The sequence below is a fragment of the Stegostoma tigrinum genome, chromosome 34 (genome assembly GCF_030684315.1).
Source record: "Stegostoma tigrinum isolate sSteTig4 chromosome 34, sSteTig4.hap1, whole genome shotgun sequence".
Taxonomy (NCBI): Eukaryota; Metazoa; Chordata; class Chondrichthyes; order Orectolobiformes; family Stegostomatidae; genus Stegostoma; species Stegostoma tigrinum.
In genome coordinates, this window is record NC_081387.1 from 22205083 (window position 1) to 22225762 (window position 20680).

General features: G+C 50.9%; 1 protein-coding gene across 1 annotated transcript; it reads left to right on the plus strand.

Annotated features, from left to right (window-relative positions):
- The first annotated feature begins 342 nt into the window (after positions 1-342).
- LOC125446541 (LIM/homeobox protein Lhx9-like) lies at positions 343-20343 on the plus strand. The gene is made up of 6 exons (XM_048520186.2): positions 343-486; positions 4630-4890; positions 7295-7497; positions 15001-15365; positions 16798-16991; positions 19508-20343. Exons 2-6 carry the CDS (start codon positions 4753-4755, stop codon positions 19787-19789), a joined length of 1182 nt encoding a protein of 393 aa, XP_048376143.2. The 5' UTR covers positions 343-486; positions 4630-4752; the 3' UTR covers positions 19790-20343.
- The last annotated feature ends 337 nt before the right edge of the window (positions 20344-20680 follow it).

The window sequence follows — 20680 nt, forward strand, 5'->3', positions numbered from 1 at the left end:
AGCCTCATGGGGACTGCAAAGCCAATATGGCCACCGAGGTGTCTGGGAATCCACCTGAACAGCCACCTGGGCTTCAGCTGCAGTGTTCCGGTATCAACAGAGTTAAGTTGAAGGAACATTTCAGGTCTCATTTGATCCAGTTCACTGGTCTTTCTGCCCCCCACCCCCCAACACACTCCTCCACAACACGCAACCACCAACCCTTCATCTCCCATGACGCCCAATTACCTGGTAATAGATCAGCTGTCCTTTGGGAATGTCAAGGGAATAGCCAAACAGCCAATGGGTTGTCGGCTCCTCCTCAATGTAAACAGGTGAGCAGAGGGAAGCAGGGCCCATGAGCTGACTGCAAATGGGACAGGTCACGCCAGGGGGTCCTAACCTGGCAGAGACAGAGGGAGAGAGAGAGAGAGAGAGACGCACTAATTCACCAACAGCCCTTCCTGTCCCAGCGACGCACCTCGACAACACCTTCAGCAGCAGCAGGTAATGTTGCTCCATTTCTTTCCCTCGGCACTTCCCTTTTCTTTAAAATGACTCTCAGTATTATTTCTTCCTCGGGGGCATGTTGCATTCAAACCTGAGCGTGGGCAGGAATATAATGGGATATTGTGCATCCACTGACATGTTAAACTGCTGAAAGCTGGAAACCTGTTGACTTAATGACAGTGTGTGTCGGAGAGACAGAGGGACCGCTGTTTTGTTGTTTATCACTGCGTTATTGTGGCAGCATTCTTATAACCGCAAATTGGGAGCTCCTGATGATAATTCTTCTCTGAGCTGAGCTGTACTGATAGCAGAGGGACTGAGTCCAGTTGCACGCTCAGTGACCCTCCAGCCAGCTGTGGGCTGAGTTGATGATGATAAAGTTTGTGTTTCTGGGGTTTATCGTTGTTTGTTCTTCTTCAAGACCGATGCAAAATGGCTGCATCTGTAGACCTGGGGATAGGCAGCGTAGTTTAGAGGACCACTTTTCTCTCAATGCCAGGGCCAACCTAGCGGCCACAGGCGCAGTTGTCACAACGGTACAGTGCACCCTTGACCATCAAATGGCAGGAAAACATTTGCCTGAAACATCTTCTGCCACCTCCAATCCCACCCACAAGCGATGGGCCCCTTTGAGACCCACAGTTGCCTCCCGCTGCCAATCAGCCCCACAAGGTGGGCACTGTCTCCACCAGCACTGCCGATCGGGTGATCGAGTTGAGAGGGAAATTGACAAGTGTGTAACATGCGCCTCACGAGATAAGACTTACACACTTCTTGACAGCCTTTGATGTGTTTGCTGCAGGCAGAGCAATTACAAACACCCTGGAGCACCGTGAAAAGCACTTTCCAACAGCTCACCACATGCAAAAGACCCTTGCAGCCAATAGGTTTTCGTGCATCCTCTATTGTAAAGAAAGGTGGCAGTGAACATGTGCACAGCAAGCTCTCACGAGTAGCAATGCCAGCAACAAAAACAGAAATTACCAGAAAAGCTCAGCAGGTCTGGCAACATCTCTGGAGAGAAATCAGAGTTCACAATTTGGGCACACTGACCTTTCCTCAGCACTGAATGAGCTTTTCCACCAATTTCTGCTTCTGTTTCTGATGTCCAGCATCTGCAGTTAATTTGGTTTTAACTGAGCAATTCCAATTAATTTGATTGTTCAGTTGTAGGAAAAAGATTAATATTGTCCAGAGCCTGGGAGGGTTAGCCCACGACATCCCTACTATGTTTTAGAATATCAACCTTCGCATCTTTGATCATCCAACTGGGCTATTCTTAAATTCTCCTGCCTTAGGAACAGTACCTCTGTCAAAATGGTGCAGCCTCAGGATTTTACGTCAATAGGGGCTTCACTGAGCACTGACCCTCTGACAGGGCACTCATCCTCAGCACTGACCCTCCAACAGGGCACTCACCCTCAGCACTGACCCCTTCAACAGTGCAGCACTCCCTCAGCACTGACCCCCCAGCAGTGTGGTAATCCCTCAGTACTGACCCTCTGACAGTGCGGCACTCCCTCAGTACTGACCCTCTCACAGTGCAGCACTCCCTCAGTACTGACCCTCCGACAGTGTAGCACTCCCGCAGTACTGACCCTCTGACAGTGCGGCACTCCCTCAGCACTGACCCTCCGACAGTGCCCACTCCCTCAGCACTGACCCTCCGACAGTGTAGCACTCCCTCAGCTCTGACCCTCCGACAGTGCGGCACTCCCTCAGTATGACCTTCTGAGAGTGCGGCACTCCCTCAGCACTGACCCTCCGACAGTGTGGCACTCCCTCAGTGCTGACCCTCCGACAGTGTCCACACCCTCAGTATTGAGCTTTCAGCAATGGTTTGCTGCATGAGGCGGTGAATATGTTTGATGTCGGATGCTTTAGGCACTGACAGTCAGTTCTCTTATGGTGCAGTCAGGAGTCTTTGGGCTCCAGCCTCCCAAGCGGAATATGAGTTGCTGTTCCTGCAACCTTCGGGTGACATCATTGTGGCACTGCAGGAGGCCCATGATGGACATGTCATCTGAGGAATGCGGGGGTGGGTTGAAATGGTTCGGGACTAGGAGGTGCAGTTGTTTGTTGCGAACTGCGGTTTGTCAGAGCTTACTGTGTTTCCTGGCCAACAACTAACCCCTCTGGGACTGGGCCGGAGAATGGGTCAGACAGTGTGTCCCTCTGTGACTGGGTGGGGCAGTGGGTCAGACAGTGTGTCCCTCTGTGACTGGGTGGGGCAGTGGGTCAGACAGTGTCTCCCTCTGGGACTGGGTGGGGCAGTGGGTCAGACAGTGTGTCCCTCTGTGACTGGGTGGGGCAGTGGGTCAGACAGTGTCTCCCTCTGGGACTGGGTGGGACACTGTCTCCCTCTGTGACTGGGTGGGGCAGTGGGTCAGACAGCATCTCCCTCTGGGACTGGGTGGGACACTGTCTCCCTCTGTGACTGGGTGGGGCAGTGGGTCAGACAGTGTCTCCCTCTGGGACTGGGTGGGACACTGTCTCCCTCTATGACTGGATGGGGCAGTGGGTCAGACAGTGTCTCCCTCTAGGACTGGGAGGGACAGTGGGTCAGACACTATCTCCCTCTGGGACTGGGCGGGACATTGGGTCAGACACTGTCTCCGTCTGGGACTGGGCAGGACACTGGGTCAGACAGTGTCTCCCTCTGGGACTGGGTGGGACAGTGGGTCAGACAGTGTGTCCCTCTGGGAATGGGTGGGACAGTGGGTCGGACAGTGTCTCCCTCTGGGACTGGGTGGGACACTGTCTCCCTCTGTGACTGGGTGGGGCAGTGGGTCAGACAGTATCTCCCTCTGGGACTGGGTGGGATACTGTCTCCCTCTGTGACTGGATGGGGCAGTGGGTCAGACAGCGTCTCCCTCTGGGACTGGGTGGGACACTGTCTCCCTCTGGGACTGGGTGGGACATTGGGTCAGACACTGTCTCCCTCTGGGACTGGGCGGGACATTGGGTCAGACACTGTCTCCGTCTGGGACTGGGCAGGACACTGGGTCAGACAGTGTCTCCCTCTGGGACTGGGTGGGACAGTGGGTCAGACAGTGTGTCCCTCTGGGAATGGGTGGGACAGTGGGTCGGACAGTGTCTCCCTCTGGGACTGGGCGGGACACTGTCTTTCTCTGGGACTGGGGGTGACAGTGGATCAGACACTGTCTCCCTTTGGGACTGGGTGGGACAGTGGGTCAGACATTGCCTCTCTCTGGGACTGGGCGGGACACTGTCTCCCTCTGGGACTGGGTGGGTCAGTGGGTCAGACAGTGTCTCCCTCTGGCAGTGGACGGGACAGTGGGTCAGACACTGTCTCCCTCTGGGACTGGGCGGGACAGTGGATCAGACACTGTCTCCCTCTGGGACTGGGTGGGACAGTGGGTAGACATTGTCTCCGTCTGGGACTGGGTGGGACAGTGAGTCAGACAGTGACTCTCTCTGGCACTGGACGGGACACTGTCTCCCTCTGGGACTGGGTGGGACACTGCCTCCCTCTGGGACTGGGTGGGACACTGCCTCCCTCTGGCACTGTGTTGGTGAGAGAACAATTTATTGATTGTTCCTTCAATTTTGAGGGAGGTGAATGGAGTTATTGCTGGTGTTCAGGCATCAATAATAATCTCTTAGAAACCAGGCATTGCCTTGGTGTTGTAAGGCACGGAGATGTATGCTGCTGTGAGTGGGTCATGGCAGGTTGTTAAAGACAGAGTCGAGGTATAGTGGTTAACTGAGCCGCAGTCCTGTAGCCACACTGTCCAGTTCCATCTCAGTCACAGAGCCACCCTTACACACACGCTCTGTAAAGGAATTATACCCTTACTCACTCCACCGTGTTGCTGTTTATGGGAACCTCATCCATGCAAATTGGCAGCCATGCCTCCTGCCCCAAAACATTTACTCTAAGGCAACGTATCATTGACCATGATATTTGTCTGGCACAATGTGAGATTGTCTATAGGCGGCACTGAAAGGTGAGTTGCTATGTGCTCCCTGACAGTCTCTTACTGCCCACTTTTACAGGCCGGGCAGACTTGGGATGGGAGTCCCAGGTGTAAATAGAGTCGATAGGGGATGGGAAATGGAGTATCAACACTATCATGCTCCTGACTAACTGCTTGCCTGTGTTTTTGTACTTTGAAGGGGGTGTACCCAGTGCCCAGGCTGTGAGACCCGCTAGGCCGCAGCCTCAGCCTAGACTCAGGATTAAAGGTCGTGCTGCGCTCTCTCCCCTCTCCCTCAAACCAGAGGCTATCCCATTAAGGAATGGACGAGGAGTGCAACTTCCAATATTCCAGCATGCTGCTCCAGGGCTTCCCAGAAGAAGAAATCCAGGAAACTAGGTTGGACGACAGGGAAGATTCACATCAAACTGGCCTCAGTTTGGACATGAACTTAATGGAGGTGAGTTAGATTCACTTGGTTGTGACTGGAATGGCTTGCTCCTCTACACCAACATCCTCACTCTACACCATCACTCTCACTCTACACCCTCACCCTCAACTACACCCTTACTCTAATGTAACACCCTCATCTTCACTCTACACCATCACCCTCATACTAAACCTTCACCCTCACTCTATGTTCTCACCCTCACACTACATCCTCACCCTCACCCTCATTCTATACCTTCACCCTCACTCTACACCATCATTGTCACTCTACACCCTCACTCTACACCATCACTCTTACACTACACCATCACCCTCACACTACACTATCACCCTCTCTCTACACCATCACCCTCACTCTACACCAACACACTCACTCTAAACCCTCACCCTCACACTGCACGCTCATCCTGACTCAACGCCCTCATTCTCACTCTATGCCATCACTCTCTCTCTACACAATCACCCTCTCTCGACACCCTCACTCTACACCATCCTCCTCACTTTACACCATCACCCTCATACTATACTTCCATCCTCACTCTACACCAGTAACATCAATCTACACCATCATTCTCACTCTATCCCTTCACTCGACACCATCACCCTCACTCTACAAACTCATCCTCATTCTATACCATCACCCTCACTCCACACCCTCATCCTCACTCTACACCATCACCACCACTCTACATCCTCATTCTCATCCTCATTCTACACCACCCCCCTCACACTGCGCCATCACCCTCACATGACAACATCACCCTCGCTCTACACCCTCACTCTCACATTCACCCTTACTCTACTCCATCACTCTACACTATTTCCCTCACACTACAGCCTCACCCTCACTCTCCACCATCATCCTCCTCTATACCATCACCCTCACTCAAACTCCATATTTGCCCCTCACTCATCTGCCCCACTTGCTCCCCTCGCTCAGCACCTCCACTCAATTCATCACTTGCCCCCTCACTCATCCCCTTTCTCAGCCCCCTCATTGCTCCCCTCTCTCACACCCCTCACTACCAGGGCTCACTCACCCCCCTCACTTGCTTCCCTCACTCACTCCCACTATTCACCCCACTCTCACTCCCATTATTCACCCCTCACTCACGCCCCTTACTCACCATCTCACTCATCCCCTCACTGACACCCTCTCACCCCACTCACTTACACCCCCCTCACTGACACAATCCTCACCCACCCCACTCACTTATACACCCCTCACCCAACCCTTTCACTTACACACCGCTCACCCACACCCCCTGACCTACCCCCTCATCCACCCCTCATGTACACACACTCACCCACCTACACCACCCTCGCTTACATGCGCACCACCCACCCCCCTCATTTACACCCCCACTTACACGTCCCTCACCCATTCCCCTCACCCACCACCCTCATCCACCCGCCTCACCCAACCCCCTCACCCACCATCCTCACCGACCACCCTCACACCTCCACCCAACCCCTCACCCACCCCCCACACTGATACCCCCATCACCCACCCCCTTACCCAGCCCCCACATGCAGCCCCCTCTCTTACATCCCCTCACCCGCCACCCTCACCCACCTCTCTCACCCACACCCCTCACTTACACACACTTACACACCCCTCACCCAACACCCTGACCCACCCACTCACACCCCCCTCACCCACCCCACTCATCCACCCCCTCACTTACACCCGCCTCACCTACCTCCCTCACCCACCCCCTTCACTTACAACCCCGTCACCCACTCCCCTCACCCATTCTGCTCACTTACACCCCCCTCACCTACCTCCCTCACCCACCCCCTTCACTTACAACCCCCTCACCCACCAGCCTCACCTAACCCCCTTACCCACTACCCTCACCCACCCCCTCTTATTTACAACCCCCTCACCCAACCCCTCACCCACCAGCCTCACCTAACCCCCTTACCCACTAGCCTCACCCACCCCTCTTACTTGCAAACCCCTCACCCACCCTCTGACTTACACCCCCTCACCCCTCTCACCCCAAACTCTCCTGACCTCTCACACACGCCCCTCACTTACCCTCCTCATAACCCCATCCCCCTGACAAACACCCCCTCAGCTCTGACACCACCCCCTCACCCCCCTCACTCACAGCCCCTCACCCACCCTGCTCTCACTGAACCCTAACTCAGCCTCCGCTCTCACCCTCCATCTTCTCTCCTCCTCATTCCGTCTCAAAGGGCTGATACCGTTGTAGTGACACTTTAATTGAAGGAAGTTACGTTTTTCACAAGGTCAGCTTACTTCTCTCTCTCCTACCCCCGCTCCGTTTCTCCCCCAAACCGCCCCTCCACATCTCACCTCACACCTCATCCCCGCAACCCCCAACAAACCTCCATATCTCCCCCACAACATCCGCCTGACCCCGCCTCGGCCCATTTGCTCGCAGGGACTGCGCCATGACCTCAGTGCCAAGGCCGCAGAGTGTGCTGCTTGTGGAGAGCCAATCTACGACCGCTACGTGCTGTTTGCAGTCGACAGGCCGTGGCACGCTCGCTGTCTGAAATGTTGTGTGTGTGACCTTGCCTTGGGCTCGGAGCTGACCTGTTTCTCAAAAGACGGTGACATTTACTGCAGGGACGATTACTACAGGTAAGGCCCAGTCTGTTCCCAATTCCTCTCTCTCCCTCTCCCTCTCTCTCTCTCTCTCTCTCTCACTTGGTGTTGGGGGCTCCCTCACTCTTGACTCCCTCTCACTCAACAGGGACAATCTGGCCTACAAGTTGTGTAATGGGAATGTGTGTTCCTGGTCTGTGTTCCAAAGAATTTTCTCTAGTGATATAAGTTCTTTACAACATGAAAGGAAGTGATGTTAGACCTGGTTCTTGAAAGTGGGCCCAGCAAGATTAAAAGGCAGTCAGGCAACATTTTGGGAGCAGTTTTTTATGGGAAAGGAAACATATGGTCTGCAAAAAAGAGTTTTGGAGTGGGGGAAAGTGGATTTCCAGCTCCTTCTGGATAAATCTAAGCAGAAGAGTTGGGTGGGTGGGGACGTTGGTGTTCAGATTTGGTTAGGCCCAACTTGTTCCCTGAAGGTGAAATGTAGAAGTAACTTGCCCAGAGAACACGGAAGCTGACATTTCAGGTCTAGACCTTCTTCAGAACCCTCTAGGCCCTTTTCTGAAGAAGTGTCCAGACCCGAAACGTCAGCCTTCCTGCTCTACTGATGCTGCTTGGCCTGCTGTGTTCATCCAGCTCTATGCCCTGTTACCTCAGATTCTCCAGCATCTGCAGTTCCTACTATCACTAGCCCAGAGAACTCTGGATGACTAGAAATATTCAGGACTGGGATAAGAAGGAAAAGGAGAAGACTTTTAAAGTCACAATGGGAACACAAGGTCCCACCTGGGAGACTGATAAAGTAGGTACAGGCGCATGGATCCAGGGTAACTCGGCAAGTTGATCCAAAACTGGCTGAGTGTTAGGGGGCAGAGGGTGGTGATGGAATGCTGTTTGTGTGACTGAATGTTCATGTCCAGTAGCAGGTCACAGGAATCAGGACTGGGGCCCCCTTATTGTATGTGATCTATAACAACAATGTGGGAGGGATGATAAGTAAGATTGATGATCACACCAGGATTGGCCACATGGCTGACAATGACGAATAAAGTCTGACATTACACGTTGATATAAATGGATTAGTCAGAAGGGCAGACCAGTAGTAGGTGGAATTTAAGTTGGAGGTGATGCACTTTGGAAGAAGCCACAAGAAAAGGGAGTACCCAATGAATGACAGGACAGTAGGAAGCTCAGAGGAACAGAGGGATTTGGGATGTTTATTCACAGATCCCTGAATGTGGCAGGGCCTGTTAATAGGTTAGTTAAGAGGGAAAATGGAACACATGTCTTTATCAGTTATAGAATAGACTATAAGGGCAGAAAGTTATGCTGAAGTTGTCCCAGGATTTTGCATAGGCCACAACACGATAGGAAAGAAATAATTGCACAGGAGGGAACGCAGAGGAGAGTCACCAAGATGACGCAAAGTTTGTTGGAACTGCAGGTGGCGATGAAGACTGTGAAAGGGTACAGCTGGATATAGATGGGATGGTGACTTGGACAGCGAGATGGCAGATTCAATCTCGAAAAATGTGAGGTAATGCATTTTGGAAGATCTAATCCAGATGGAAAAGATACATGAATAGCAGAGCCCTTAAGAATACTGATAGGCAGAGGGATCTGGGTGTACAGGTACACAGGTCGCTGAAAGTGACAACATAGGTGGGGAAGGTAGTCAAAAAGGCATATGCCATGCTTCCCTTCATTGGCCGGGACACTGAGTTTAAAAATTGGCAGGAAATGTTGCAGCTTTATAGAGCCTGAGTTAGGCCGTATTTGGAATATTGTGTACAATTCTGGTCGCCCTGCTACCAGAAGCATGTGGTGGCTTTGAAGAGGGTACAGAAATGATTTCCCAGGGTGTTGCCTGGTATGAAGGGCATTATCGATGAGAAGAGGTTGGAGAAACTTGCGTTGTTCTCACTGGAGGTTGAGGCTTGACCTGATAGAAATCTGCATGATTATGAAGGGCATGGCCAGAGTGGACAGTCAGAAGCTTTTACCCAGGGTGGCAGAGTCAGTTACCAGGGGTCAATGGGTTTAAGGTGCGAGGGGCAAGGTTTAAAGGTGATGTACGAACCAAGTCTTTTTGCATTTAGGGTGGTGGGTGCCAGGAACTCACTGCCAGGGGAGGTAGTGGAAGCAGATAATAGACAATAGACAATAGGTGCAGGAGGAGGCCATTCGGCCCTTTGAACCAGCACCACCATTCATTAGGATCATGGCTGATCATCCACAATCAGTATCCTGTTCCTGCCTTATCCCCATAACCCTTGATTCCCCTCTCTTTAAGAGCTCTATCCATCTCTTTCTTGAAAGTATCCAGAGAGTTGGCCTCCACTGCCTTCTGGGGCAGAGCATTCCATATATCCACCACTCTCTGGGTGAAGACGTTTTTCCTCAACTCTGTTCTAAATGGCCTACCCCTTATTTTTAAACTGTGTCCTCTGGTCCTGGACTCACCTATCAGCGGAAACATGCTTCCTGCCTCCAGAGAGTCCAATCTCTTAAGATGACGTAATGACTTTTAAAGAGCATCTTGACAAATATATAAATAGGATGGGAATGGAGGGATACAGTCCCAGGAAGGGTAGGGGGTTTTAGTTGTGACGAGCAGCATGTTGGTACAAGCTTGGAGGGCTGAAGGGCCTGTTTCTGTGCTGTAATTTTTGTTGTTCTTTGTTCTTTGTTATGTTGTCTGGGATGGAGCATTTTCACTAGAGAGCGAAAGAGAGTCTGGGTAAGTTCAAATTGTTTTATTTAGAGCAGAAGAGGTTGAGAGGGGATCTGGTTTAGCTATTTATGATAATGGACAGGGATAGAGTGAATAGAAAGCAGCAATAACAAGGGAGGGAGGGGGAATACTTTTAGGGTGAAAGGCCGCAGGGTTACTGTAGTGATGGGAATGAGATCAACCAGAAGTACCTCATTGAACGTGAGCTCCCTGATTGGGGCTGTTAATCTGGTCTGATCTAGGAGGCCTGGCTGACAGGAATAAACAGGAATGTTGGGAGTTCTGTTCACTCTGAGAGCTAGGCTAATGTCAAGGACTCTCCACGTGTAAATAAAGGGTTATGTGGTGACAGGATACCAGCCAATGTGGAGTTATTTCAGTGATGACAAGAGTGGGGTTAATGATGTAACCATGCAAAATCACCGACTACCTGAAGCCCAACAGGACTTCACATGGGTTCCACAACTGGCTTTATCATTAGAAAATGTAGAAAGTGGAACGGATGAGTTGCAGGGCATCCCAATGGAAGTGAACCACCCTCGCCAGGACAACTGAGTTTGGGGAACATCACTTAAGTGAAGGCAATTGCACAGCCTTACTCAGTACATATCCTGGCACAGGGACTCTAGGTCAGCCCACAGCAAAACCTCAAAACAAAACCAGGCCCTGGCCAAACACTTAAACATTCCCTTCAGTGTCAAGGCCGCAAGCCATGTAGTTGCTGCCAGTTTGCAGTCTCGAGACATCAAAAGGGACCCACTCAGCCCGAATCGAGTAAAAGAATTTATAGGCTGGTATCCAAAAGAGTGCACACCCTGGAAAGCCCACCTACATCCGGTTTGGAACAGTTAAATTGTTTAGCAATGTCCAAATCAGAACCAATCAAAATAAACATCTGGTTAAATGATCACCCAGTTCTCACGGAGGTCAATACCAGCTCGGGTTGTTTCAGTGAGTGCAGAACCAGTCCTTTACAAAACTCTCTCTGGGCTCCAACCCTTATGTTTATGCAAGACCTCAGCCAGACTGAGAACCTATACCAGGGAACCTTTACAGATTAAATGTACAATATCAATGCTGGCCTCTTATGAGAAGTTCAGTTACCACTGATAGTGGTAAAAAGCTCAGGCCTAAGTTTGATGGGGTAATTGAATGAGAAAGATTCTCCTGGATTGGCTTGTTTTTTTTATTAGAAATGGCTGTCTGAGTGAAGCTCTAATTAAATACTTGGAAGTTTTTCAGGAAGGTCTAGGGACAATCAAAGGAGTCAAGGCCACACTGCACTTTGACCAGGAAGCAATTCCATGATTTTGCCAGACCCTCTCAATGCCATTCACCTGATGGACAAAAGTAGAGACTGAAATCAGGAGGCTGGAAAGTGAAGGAATCATCAAACCAGTCCAGCTTGTGGAACGGGCAGCTCTATGGTGTTGGCACACTCTGATCCCAAGTGAGATCTGGTGTTGAAATGTGATGCCTCCCATATGGCATTAGGCTGGTATGAGCTCATAGGTGGTCCAGTGGAGAGGAATGCCCAATAGCGTATGCTTAAAGGACTTTAGCTAATGCAGAGCCTAAATACACCCAGATAGCGAGCGAAGGTTTAGTAGTCATATTTGGACTCAGGAAGTTGCACCAATACCTTTACAGGTGTAAATTTGTCATAATAATGGATAACAAACTCCTGTTAGGTCTACTTAAAAAGGACAAGGCAGTGCTGCCCATAACTTCAGGCTGAATTTGCAGTGGGCTCTATTACAATATGCATGTAGGAATACCATCTGGGAAACCAAGTAACACATGAGGATGCAATGAGCTACCTCCTACAGGAAGATACAACACCACTGATATCGCCACTGGGAGAGCCCCTAATGGTTTTCAATTTTCTGAACGTGCTACCAGCTGGCAGCATCAGACTTTGGACGCAGAAAGATCCAGTCCTGGCAAAACTGGAATAGCTGCTGGTGATGGAGGAAACCAATGGGTCATCACAACCAGATCTGAAACCTTTCGGGACCCAGAGAGACCAGATCATCGTAGAGGATGACATTATATTATGGGAAGCAAGAGTGATTGTCCTGAGCAAAGGTTGTCACCAGATAATGGCTGAACTTCACCAGGGTCATCCAGGGAGTCTCCAAAATGAAAATATTGGTGAGAGGTTACGTCTGGTGGCCAGGATCAGATACCAACATAACCATATTGATGGATCAGTGCCAACAAGGACAAAAATTACTGCCAGCAGCTCCTCCATGTTCATGGGAATGGCTGTGTTAACCCTGGGCTCCGTTACACACCAACTATGCAGGTTCTTTCCTGAGTTCAATGTTCCTAGTCACTGCGGGCACCCGCTCAAAGTGGCTTGAGATGCATAGTGCTCATTTCTCACACACAGGGGTGACAGTGGAAGTGTTGGTTGCAGATAATGGCCCGTTGTTTACCAGCAGGGAATTTGAGTATTTCCAAGAGTCAAATGGTATTCAACATATAAGGACGGATCCGTTCCATCCATCCTCCAACGGTCTGACAGAAAAACCAGTCCAAAGATTGAAGTCAGGTTTAAAGGAAGAGCCTATAGCTTCACTAGAGACCAAACTGTCCCGGTCCACCCCTCGCACGCCAACAGGGTTGCTCCACTGAGTTGCTAATGGGGAGAAGACTCTGCACCAGGTTAAACCTCATCTTCCCGCACCTGGGGTGGATGGTGAAATGGCATCAGGAACGCCGACGCCAGACACAGGGCTCCACTAACTGAGTTTACTTCAGGGGGTGAAATTTAGAGGAGGAACCACAAGAATGGCCCTGCAGGGCTAAGAGTCATGCTTAATGTAAGGTCAGGTCCAAGTGACGTATAAAGTTCGGGTGGTGTGACCGTCCTAAACCACGACATGGGCCACTTGAAAGCTGAAAATTCACCAATGGTGCGAGAGCTGCACATACCCGGCTCCTCGACAGCTTTTCCAACTGTTCTAGAACCATCGATCATTGGAGGGACCTCGCAATCTGGGATGGGCACGGCGGATGTCGCTGCCTCAATGGTTGAAGAGGAGAATGAACTTCTTCAGAGCTGTTCCAGGCACAAGAGGTGAGCTACTGTGCGTTACACGCCTCCCGTCTCTGAGGCAGAGTTGGAGGAACCTGACCCGGTCCCCAAAAGCCCAAGAAGGAGCTGCATAAAAAGGAACAGGCATTTATCTTTGGACTTAGACGGGGAGGGACGTAGTGACTGGAACAGGGTCGGTCACGTGGAGGTTATAGAATATGAGTTCCTTGATTGGGGCTGTTAAACCTGGCTGACAGATACAAACAGAAGTATCAGAGGCTGTGTTCGATCTGACAGCTGGCTCCTAGGAAGGTGGATCAGTGTCAAGAGCTCTCCATGTGTAAATAAAGGACGGCTTGTTGACAGGATAGTGGCCTCTGTGGAGTTATTCCAATTACAGTAGATTTGAGGAAATGACGTTTCACGCAGACGGTGACGGGAATCTGGAATGCACTGCCTGGGAGGATAGTTAAGGCAAGAAACCTCACAACATTTAAAAATTGCTTGGATAGACACTTGAAACTTCATTACATTCAAGTCTGTGGGCCTAGACCTGGAAGATGGGACTGGTACAGATTTAGAATAGTTTATGCTGAGATAGATTTGATGGCTGAATGGCCTCCTCTGATTTATTCTAACAATCTAAAGAGGGTCTATCTTATGAGGAGAGCTTGGACCAATAACTGTTGGAATTGGTAAGAATGAGAGAGGACTGTATTGATATATACAAGATGCAAGTGTCTGAAGGAACTTGACAGGTTAGATGCATAAAGATGGTTTCCCCTCATGTGAGTGTCCAGGCACACAACCTATAATCTTTAGATGCTGGGTCATCAAGTGTAACTAAGGCTGAGATTGAGTTTTAATCTGTAAGGATTATTGGGAAAAGGGAGGAAAGTGGAGTTGAAGATTATCAGATCAGTCTTTACCTCATTGAATGAGCAAATCCGATGGGCTGAATGACCTATTGCCACTCTATGTCTTATGGACTGCATAAGAAAGAGTGTAGAAGAGGTTTATGAGAATAAAGCTATGAAGAATGGAAAAGCTGGGACAGTTTTCAATGGAGGAGAGAAGGTTAAGAGTTTTGACAGAATTTTCACAGTCATGAGGCCTCTGGACAGTGGGGATAAGGGGATACTCTTCTCACTTGGAAACGGATTGAGAATCAATGGGCACCAATTTAAAGTGCTTTGCAAAAGAAGCAAACATAGGGGGAGTCATTAGCGAGGATGGAATGTGTGACCTGGAAATGTGGCGGAGAGGGGTTTAATTGGGGCATTCAAGAGGGTGTTGGATGATTACTTAAATAGAAGCAACGAGCAGAGTTATTGGGAAAAGGTAGGAGGTTTGCACTAATCCAAAACACTCAGAGAGCTAGTGTGGACGTGATGGACCAAATAGCCTCCTCCTGCACCATAGCATTTCTATGATTGAATGGCAGACCAGGCCTGAGTGAACAAATGGCTTACCCCTGCACTAGATTCACATGGTGAGCTAATCTGTGGGGATCTTTTGAGTGGAGAGTTAAACATTGACTGAGACGCTGGGGGTCGGGAAGGGTTATTTACCTGTGCCATGGATGGCCGTGGATTTTCAGATCGCTGAAATGGCAGACCAGAAAGGCAGCCCTTCCTCTGGTACAGGCATTGGGATTGCCAGTCTAGATGCCATGCTTAGGGATGGGTATCGGTCCCACACAACCTCCCGGCTGCTCGCTGAGCCACCACCCATTTTGTTGCATTTTACTTTTGACCAGGAGGTTTTGCGTGAAGCAGTGCTCCCGCTGCCACCTGGGAATCCCGGCCTCGGAGATGGTGATGTGGGCCAAGGACGAGGTCTACCACGTCAGCTGCTTCACCTGCGCCGTCTGCGGCGAGGCCCTGGTGACGGGCGACCTGTTTGGTACCCGACAGGGCCTGGTTTACTGCCAGGTGCACTTTGAGCTGCTGTGCCGGCAGGAGGATGAGGCCAGGCTGATGGGAGGCCTGTCTGAGCTGGCTGTCACAGTGGACGAAGGAGTCGTGGCGGGTCAAAGAGACAATGACTGGCACACACGGAGGTGCAGTGCCCGCAAGAGGAGAGGCTCCAGACACCACACTGAGGGAGATGATTTTAATCAAGGTAGGTGTTTCTGTCACTCTGACTAACCTGGTAATGTTTGCGATTGGATGGGACAAGGCTGGCTATTCAGAAAAAGATGCCCTGCCAGAGGATTAATGGGTAATAAGCTATATTCTTTCGCTCGACAGTTGCAGGTGGACCATGTTCAAAGTCTTCTAAACCAGTCAGTTTGGTTCGTTTATTGTTGTCACATGTACCTGAGTACAGTGAAACATTTTGTTTTGCTTGCAGTACAGGCAGGTCATACCACACAAAGGTCACAGAGGTAACTGAATAGCGCAAGGATAACCAAGGTGTGCAGAAAGCAAGATCAGCATTGGATTTGAAACTTGAGTCTAATAACGGTGTGGAAGAAGCTGTTCTTGAACCTGTTGGTATGTGGGTTTAAGTTTCCACCTGAATCAAGAGTTTGGAAGAGGCTATTACCATGGTGGGAGTGGTCTCTGATGATGTTGGCTGACTTCCCAAGGCAGCGAGAAGAGTTGATGGAGTCAGTGGATGGGAGGTTATCTTGTGTGATGGGCTGGGCTTTGTTCACAGCTCTCTGTGGTTTCTCATGGACCTGGGCACAGCATCAGTGGTAGGGATAAAGAATGAAGGCTTTGTTAAATTGCAAATTAATACTTAGAATGAAAAATATAAAAATGAAGAGTCAGCGTGGATTTCCAAGGGGGAGAGATCAGACGATGGTAATGGCTTAGATGTAATTTATCTGGCTTTTTCAAACAGCCTGGGATAAAGTGTCCTGTAACAGCTGAATCAGTGAAGTCAGAGAATGTGAAACTGAGTGACGTGTGGCTTCAATGTAGAGAGCACAGAGAAAGAGTTCAGGGTTAATTATTTGAAGTGGCAGAAGGTGGGAACCACAGGGATTAGATCTGGGTTCCTTGCTGGGATTCTTTCCCCCAGAATTCCGGACACAGTTCACTGGACTGATGGAGCAACTGTCTCATGCGGAGAGGTCAATCAGACTGGGACAATACTCATTGGAATACAGAGGAACGAAAGGGGACCTGATTGAAACATATAAGATTCCAAAAGGACTTAACAGGGTAGATGTGAAGAGGTTGCTTCTCCTTGTGGGAGAGGGCATTATCTCAGAATAAGGGGTCACACAGTTAGGGCAGCATGGTGCTTGTCATAGTGACTTAGTGATTAGGACTGTTGGCTTGCAGCTCCAGGGATACAGGGTCAATCCTAGCCTTGGGTCACCCTCTTGTCAGACCAGCAGTGCAAAGAATCATTTAATATTGGAGATTAATGTGGTTTATTTCTCTGGATAAGAGGGGTTAAGGTGCAGAGCGGCCGTGTCCATATCAGATGGTCGAACAAGCTTGAGGGGGCTGAATGGCCTCCTGTCGTTCCTCCTGTGGCTCTGGTTTGTTACTGCAGGCAAAAGATTATCAAAGATGTTGTCTCCCTTTGGTTTCAGTCTGTGCTGAGACAGGGCAGCCGCTGGAGGAGCTGCGTTACTGCGGCCAACAGAAGACAAAACGTATCCGCACCTGCTTCAAGCACCACCAGCTCCGCACCATGGAGTCTTACTTTGCAGTCAAGCACAACCCAGACGGTAAAGACTGGGAGCAACTCTCCAAGAAGACTGGCCTGCCCAAGCGAGTCCTTCAGGTGAGAGCAGCTCCGCCAGTACGCTGACAGCCTCACCACCACCCCCCCCCACTCCCAAACCCACCCTAGCTGCTGGTTAACATAACACACATGACTAGCACCAAGATACAGACAGAACTGACCAGCTCAGCGCTGGCCTCTGTTGCAAAGCCATTGAAATAGATGAATAAAGACATCTCACTACAAGCATCCAAGCCTTTCGGGGGATCGCACCCCTGTGCAGTTTTGGTGCCAGCAGTGATTGGATGGAGCACAGTGTTTATAAAGTAATGGTGGCATGGAGAGGGTGAATATCCAAGGCCTTTTCTCCTGGGAAGGAGGGTCCACAACTAAAGGGTACAGGTTTAAGTTGTTAGGGGAAAGATCTAAAAGGGACCTGGGGGGCAACTTGTTTCACACAGAGGATGGTACGTGTATGGAATGAGCTGCCAGAAGAAGTGGTGGAGGCCGGTACAATTGCAACATTTAAAGGGCATCGGGTTGAGTACATAAATGGGAAGGGTTTAGAGGGATACGGGCAAAACGCTGGCAAGTAGCAGTTCAGGATATCTGGTCGGCATGGATTTGTTGGACTGAAGAGTCTATTTCCATGGTAATATATACTTATGACTCTAATGCCCTCTCTTGATCCTGGGGAGTGAGAGAGTTGTTCTTTGCAGACTGGGGGAAGCTGAGGTCTGTAATCTCTGGAGTTTAACAATGCTCTCAAGAGCTATATATGTCCAAAGGGCCCTGACATGGATGACACTGAGAGGCTGTTCCCCATTGAAAAGTAGAACACATGTCTTGGGTTCAGAGGACAATCATTTACAACCAAGATGAGGAGAAATTTCTCAAGAGGGTTGGGAACCTTTGGAATTCTTAACCCATGAGGTCTCGGGAAATGACAGGATACGGGCAGCAGGGGGCGGATGTGGTGAAAGCCCAAGGCCAGCAACGGTCATATTGACTATTGGAACATGCCCAAGAGGTCAAAGGGTCCACTCCTGGGCCTATTTCTTGCGGCTGAATGCAACATTGCAAGGTCCTAAGAGCAAATTGTGTACTCAGCAAAGGGCAAGCATGGGAAGGAAAGGGAACGTGATTGGCTGGGTCGAGATAAATTGTTGCCATGAGGTGGTGAGGCCAGAGCTGGAGAAAGTAAATGAAAGAGGGAAGAAGCTCAGAGTGTAGTAATCTGCCTGAAACAACAGTCAGTGCTGATCAGTTTAACCCGAGAGCCATCATTGTAATCACTTTGTGCACAGTGACCAATCCCCTTCGCACAGTCTCAGACCTGAATAGGCCCAAGGACAGGGCATTTTGGGAAAGCCTCATATGGCCTTACTCTCAGTGGGGAGGGCAGCAGCTAATCTACAGACAGCAAGATCCCAGAAATGGTGACCGGATTAAGCCTTTACTTTTATCATGATGTTGGCCATTTCAGGAACTGTTATTGACCAGGATGTCTTTCCCATCTCCTCAATGGTCCTTGTTTTAACCTCCCCCCATGGACCCCCACACCCCATCCCTCATCTGAGAGGCAGTGCCCTGACAGTGTGGCACTCTCCCAGTACCCACTGCCAGCATCAGCCTTCCTTCACCCGCTAAAGCCTTGCAGTGGGGACGTGAATCCGTGCATTTTCCAGGAGGCAAGAGTGCAGCTCAATGACAGCAGGTTGGAGGGGGCAGTCACAGGGGGAGAGATTGGGGCAGGAGAAAAGGATGGCGCAGGGAAAACGGATAGGGGACAGCGCGAGGGGTTAGGGATGGAAGAGGGGTATGGGCCGGGAGGCAGGGTGAGACAGTGGAGGAAGTAGGGCAGGAGGAGGGATGAGGGAGGGGAGGAGGTTGGGTGGGGGATGGAGTCGGAGGAAAGGGGTAAGGCAAGGGGAGGCATCAGGGGAGGGGTTAGGACAGGTAGTGGGTTTTTGCGGAGGGTGGAGCAATGGGGGCAGGGGGAGGGTTGCTGGGGTGGGTGTAGGGTTACGGAGAAGGGGAGAGTTTCTGGGGTTGGTGTAGGGTTACGGGGAAGGGGAGAGTTGCTGGGGTGGGTGAAGGGTGGGGGGAGGGTTGCCGGAGTGGGTGAATGGTTGGGGGCAAGGGGAGAGTTGCTGGGGTGGGTGAAGGGTCAGTGAGGGACGGTTGCTGGGGTGGGTGTAGGGTTGGTGGGGCAGAGTTGCTGGGGTGGGTGAAGCATTGGTGGGGGAGGGTTGCTGGGGTTGGTGAAGGGCTTGTGACAGTGAGAGGGTTTCTGGGGTGGGTGAAGGGTTGGTGAGGGAGAGTTGCTGGGGTGGGTGAAGGGTTGGTGGGGGAGGGTTGCTGGGATGGGTGAAGGGCTGGGGATGGGGGAGGGTTTCTGGGGTGGGTGAAGGGTCGGTGAGGGAGGGTAGCTGGGATGGGTGAAGGGCTGGGGACCGGGGAGGGTTGCTGGGGTCGGTGAAGCGTCAGCAGAGGAGGGGGCCATTCACAGAAGGGGCTCAGGCATGGACAGACCCCGTCCCCTGGACAGATGCTGATTTCTCGCCTGTCTGCAGGTCTGGTTTCAGAACGCTCGGGCCAAGCTCCGGAAGAGCCTGCTGCAGGAGGAGACGACGGACAGTGACACAGTGTCTGATCCCCAGGAGCTGCCTCAATCACCGGCCAGCCAGCAGACAGCCGGAGTGTTCGGACCTCCCAGCCCCCTCTTCTCCAGCCCCAGCAGCATGCCAACATGTCCCCAGCCCCCCAGGCCCACCATGGCACCCATCTTCCTGAACTTCGACCCCGCGGAGCCTCCTGACTCCCTGCAGACCATTGACTGCTCCAAGCTGTGCTAATGGGACATGCTTTCCCAAAGGACAGTGTCGCCTGAGCACATTCCTGTGGGATCTTGGCAGAGCTGCATTGGGAGAGAGCAGCAGGTTTTTTTGTTTGGAGGGAGTTGTTGCATTTGAAGGGGAGCTGGGTAAGCGCACAAGCGGGTAAGGGGTGGGAGGATATTGGTGATTGGGTGAGTGGGAGAGGAATAGGTGGAGCACAAAGATTGTTTTATGGCTGTACAAAACTCAATGCAATTATCTACGTGGCGGAGTCAGGAACTGAAACACGGATTATTCCGCTTGGGAATGCATTATCTTTGCACAGGAAGTTCCTCCCTAAAAAAATGAAGTGGGGAGGGAATTCTGACAGGTAAACCAAGAAAATCTAATCCGGGAGGATCACCCAGTTATCGAATTCCTTCCCTGCCGAGCTATTGAGGCTCCTGGTTCAGTCTTTGCCTCCATTGCAGAGTCACGTAGCTGATTTCTCCTCGAACTAGCGTGGGTGCCTCCCATCCATGCCCAGGTATCATGACAGTCACATGCCTGCTGCTGGAGTTAGTGCGCCTCGAGGATCTGTTCCCAGGACCTTGTTGCAACTGGGAAACAAAAGAGAGAGAGGGAGAGTGAGAAGTGCACAGGGGAATTGCATCAAGAATTGGTTGTTCCATTTTTCCTGGCTGGTTTGCTTTCTCTCAGTGGTTGTGTATTTTTTAACCGGTGGGGAGGCTATTGCAACTGCTCTCAGGGTTAACTGTGTTGGACTGAGTGAAGTGGTTAGAGTTAAAACCGACAGGGAGGTGTCCGACAAAGTTCGCTTCTTCTCAACATCAGCCCCTTCCAGTCCCGGCCAGGATTAACGCCTGGTTACTGCAAACTCACAGCCTCCTTCGAGACCCAGCTTGTGCT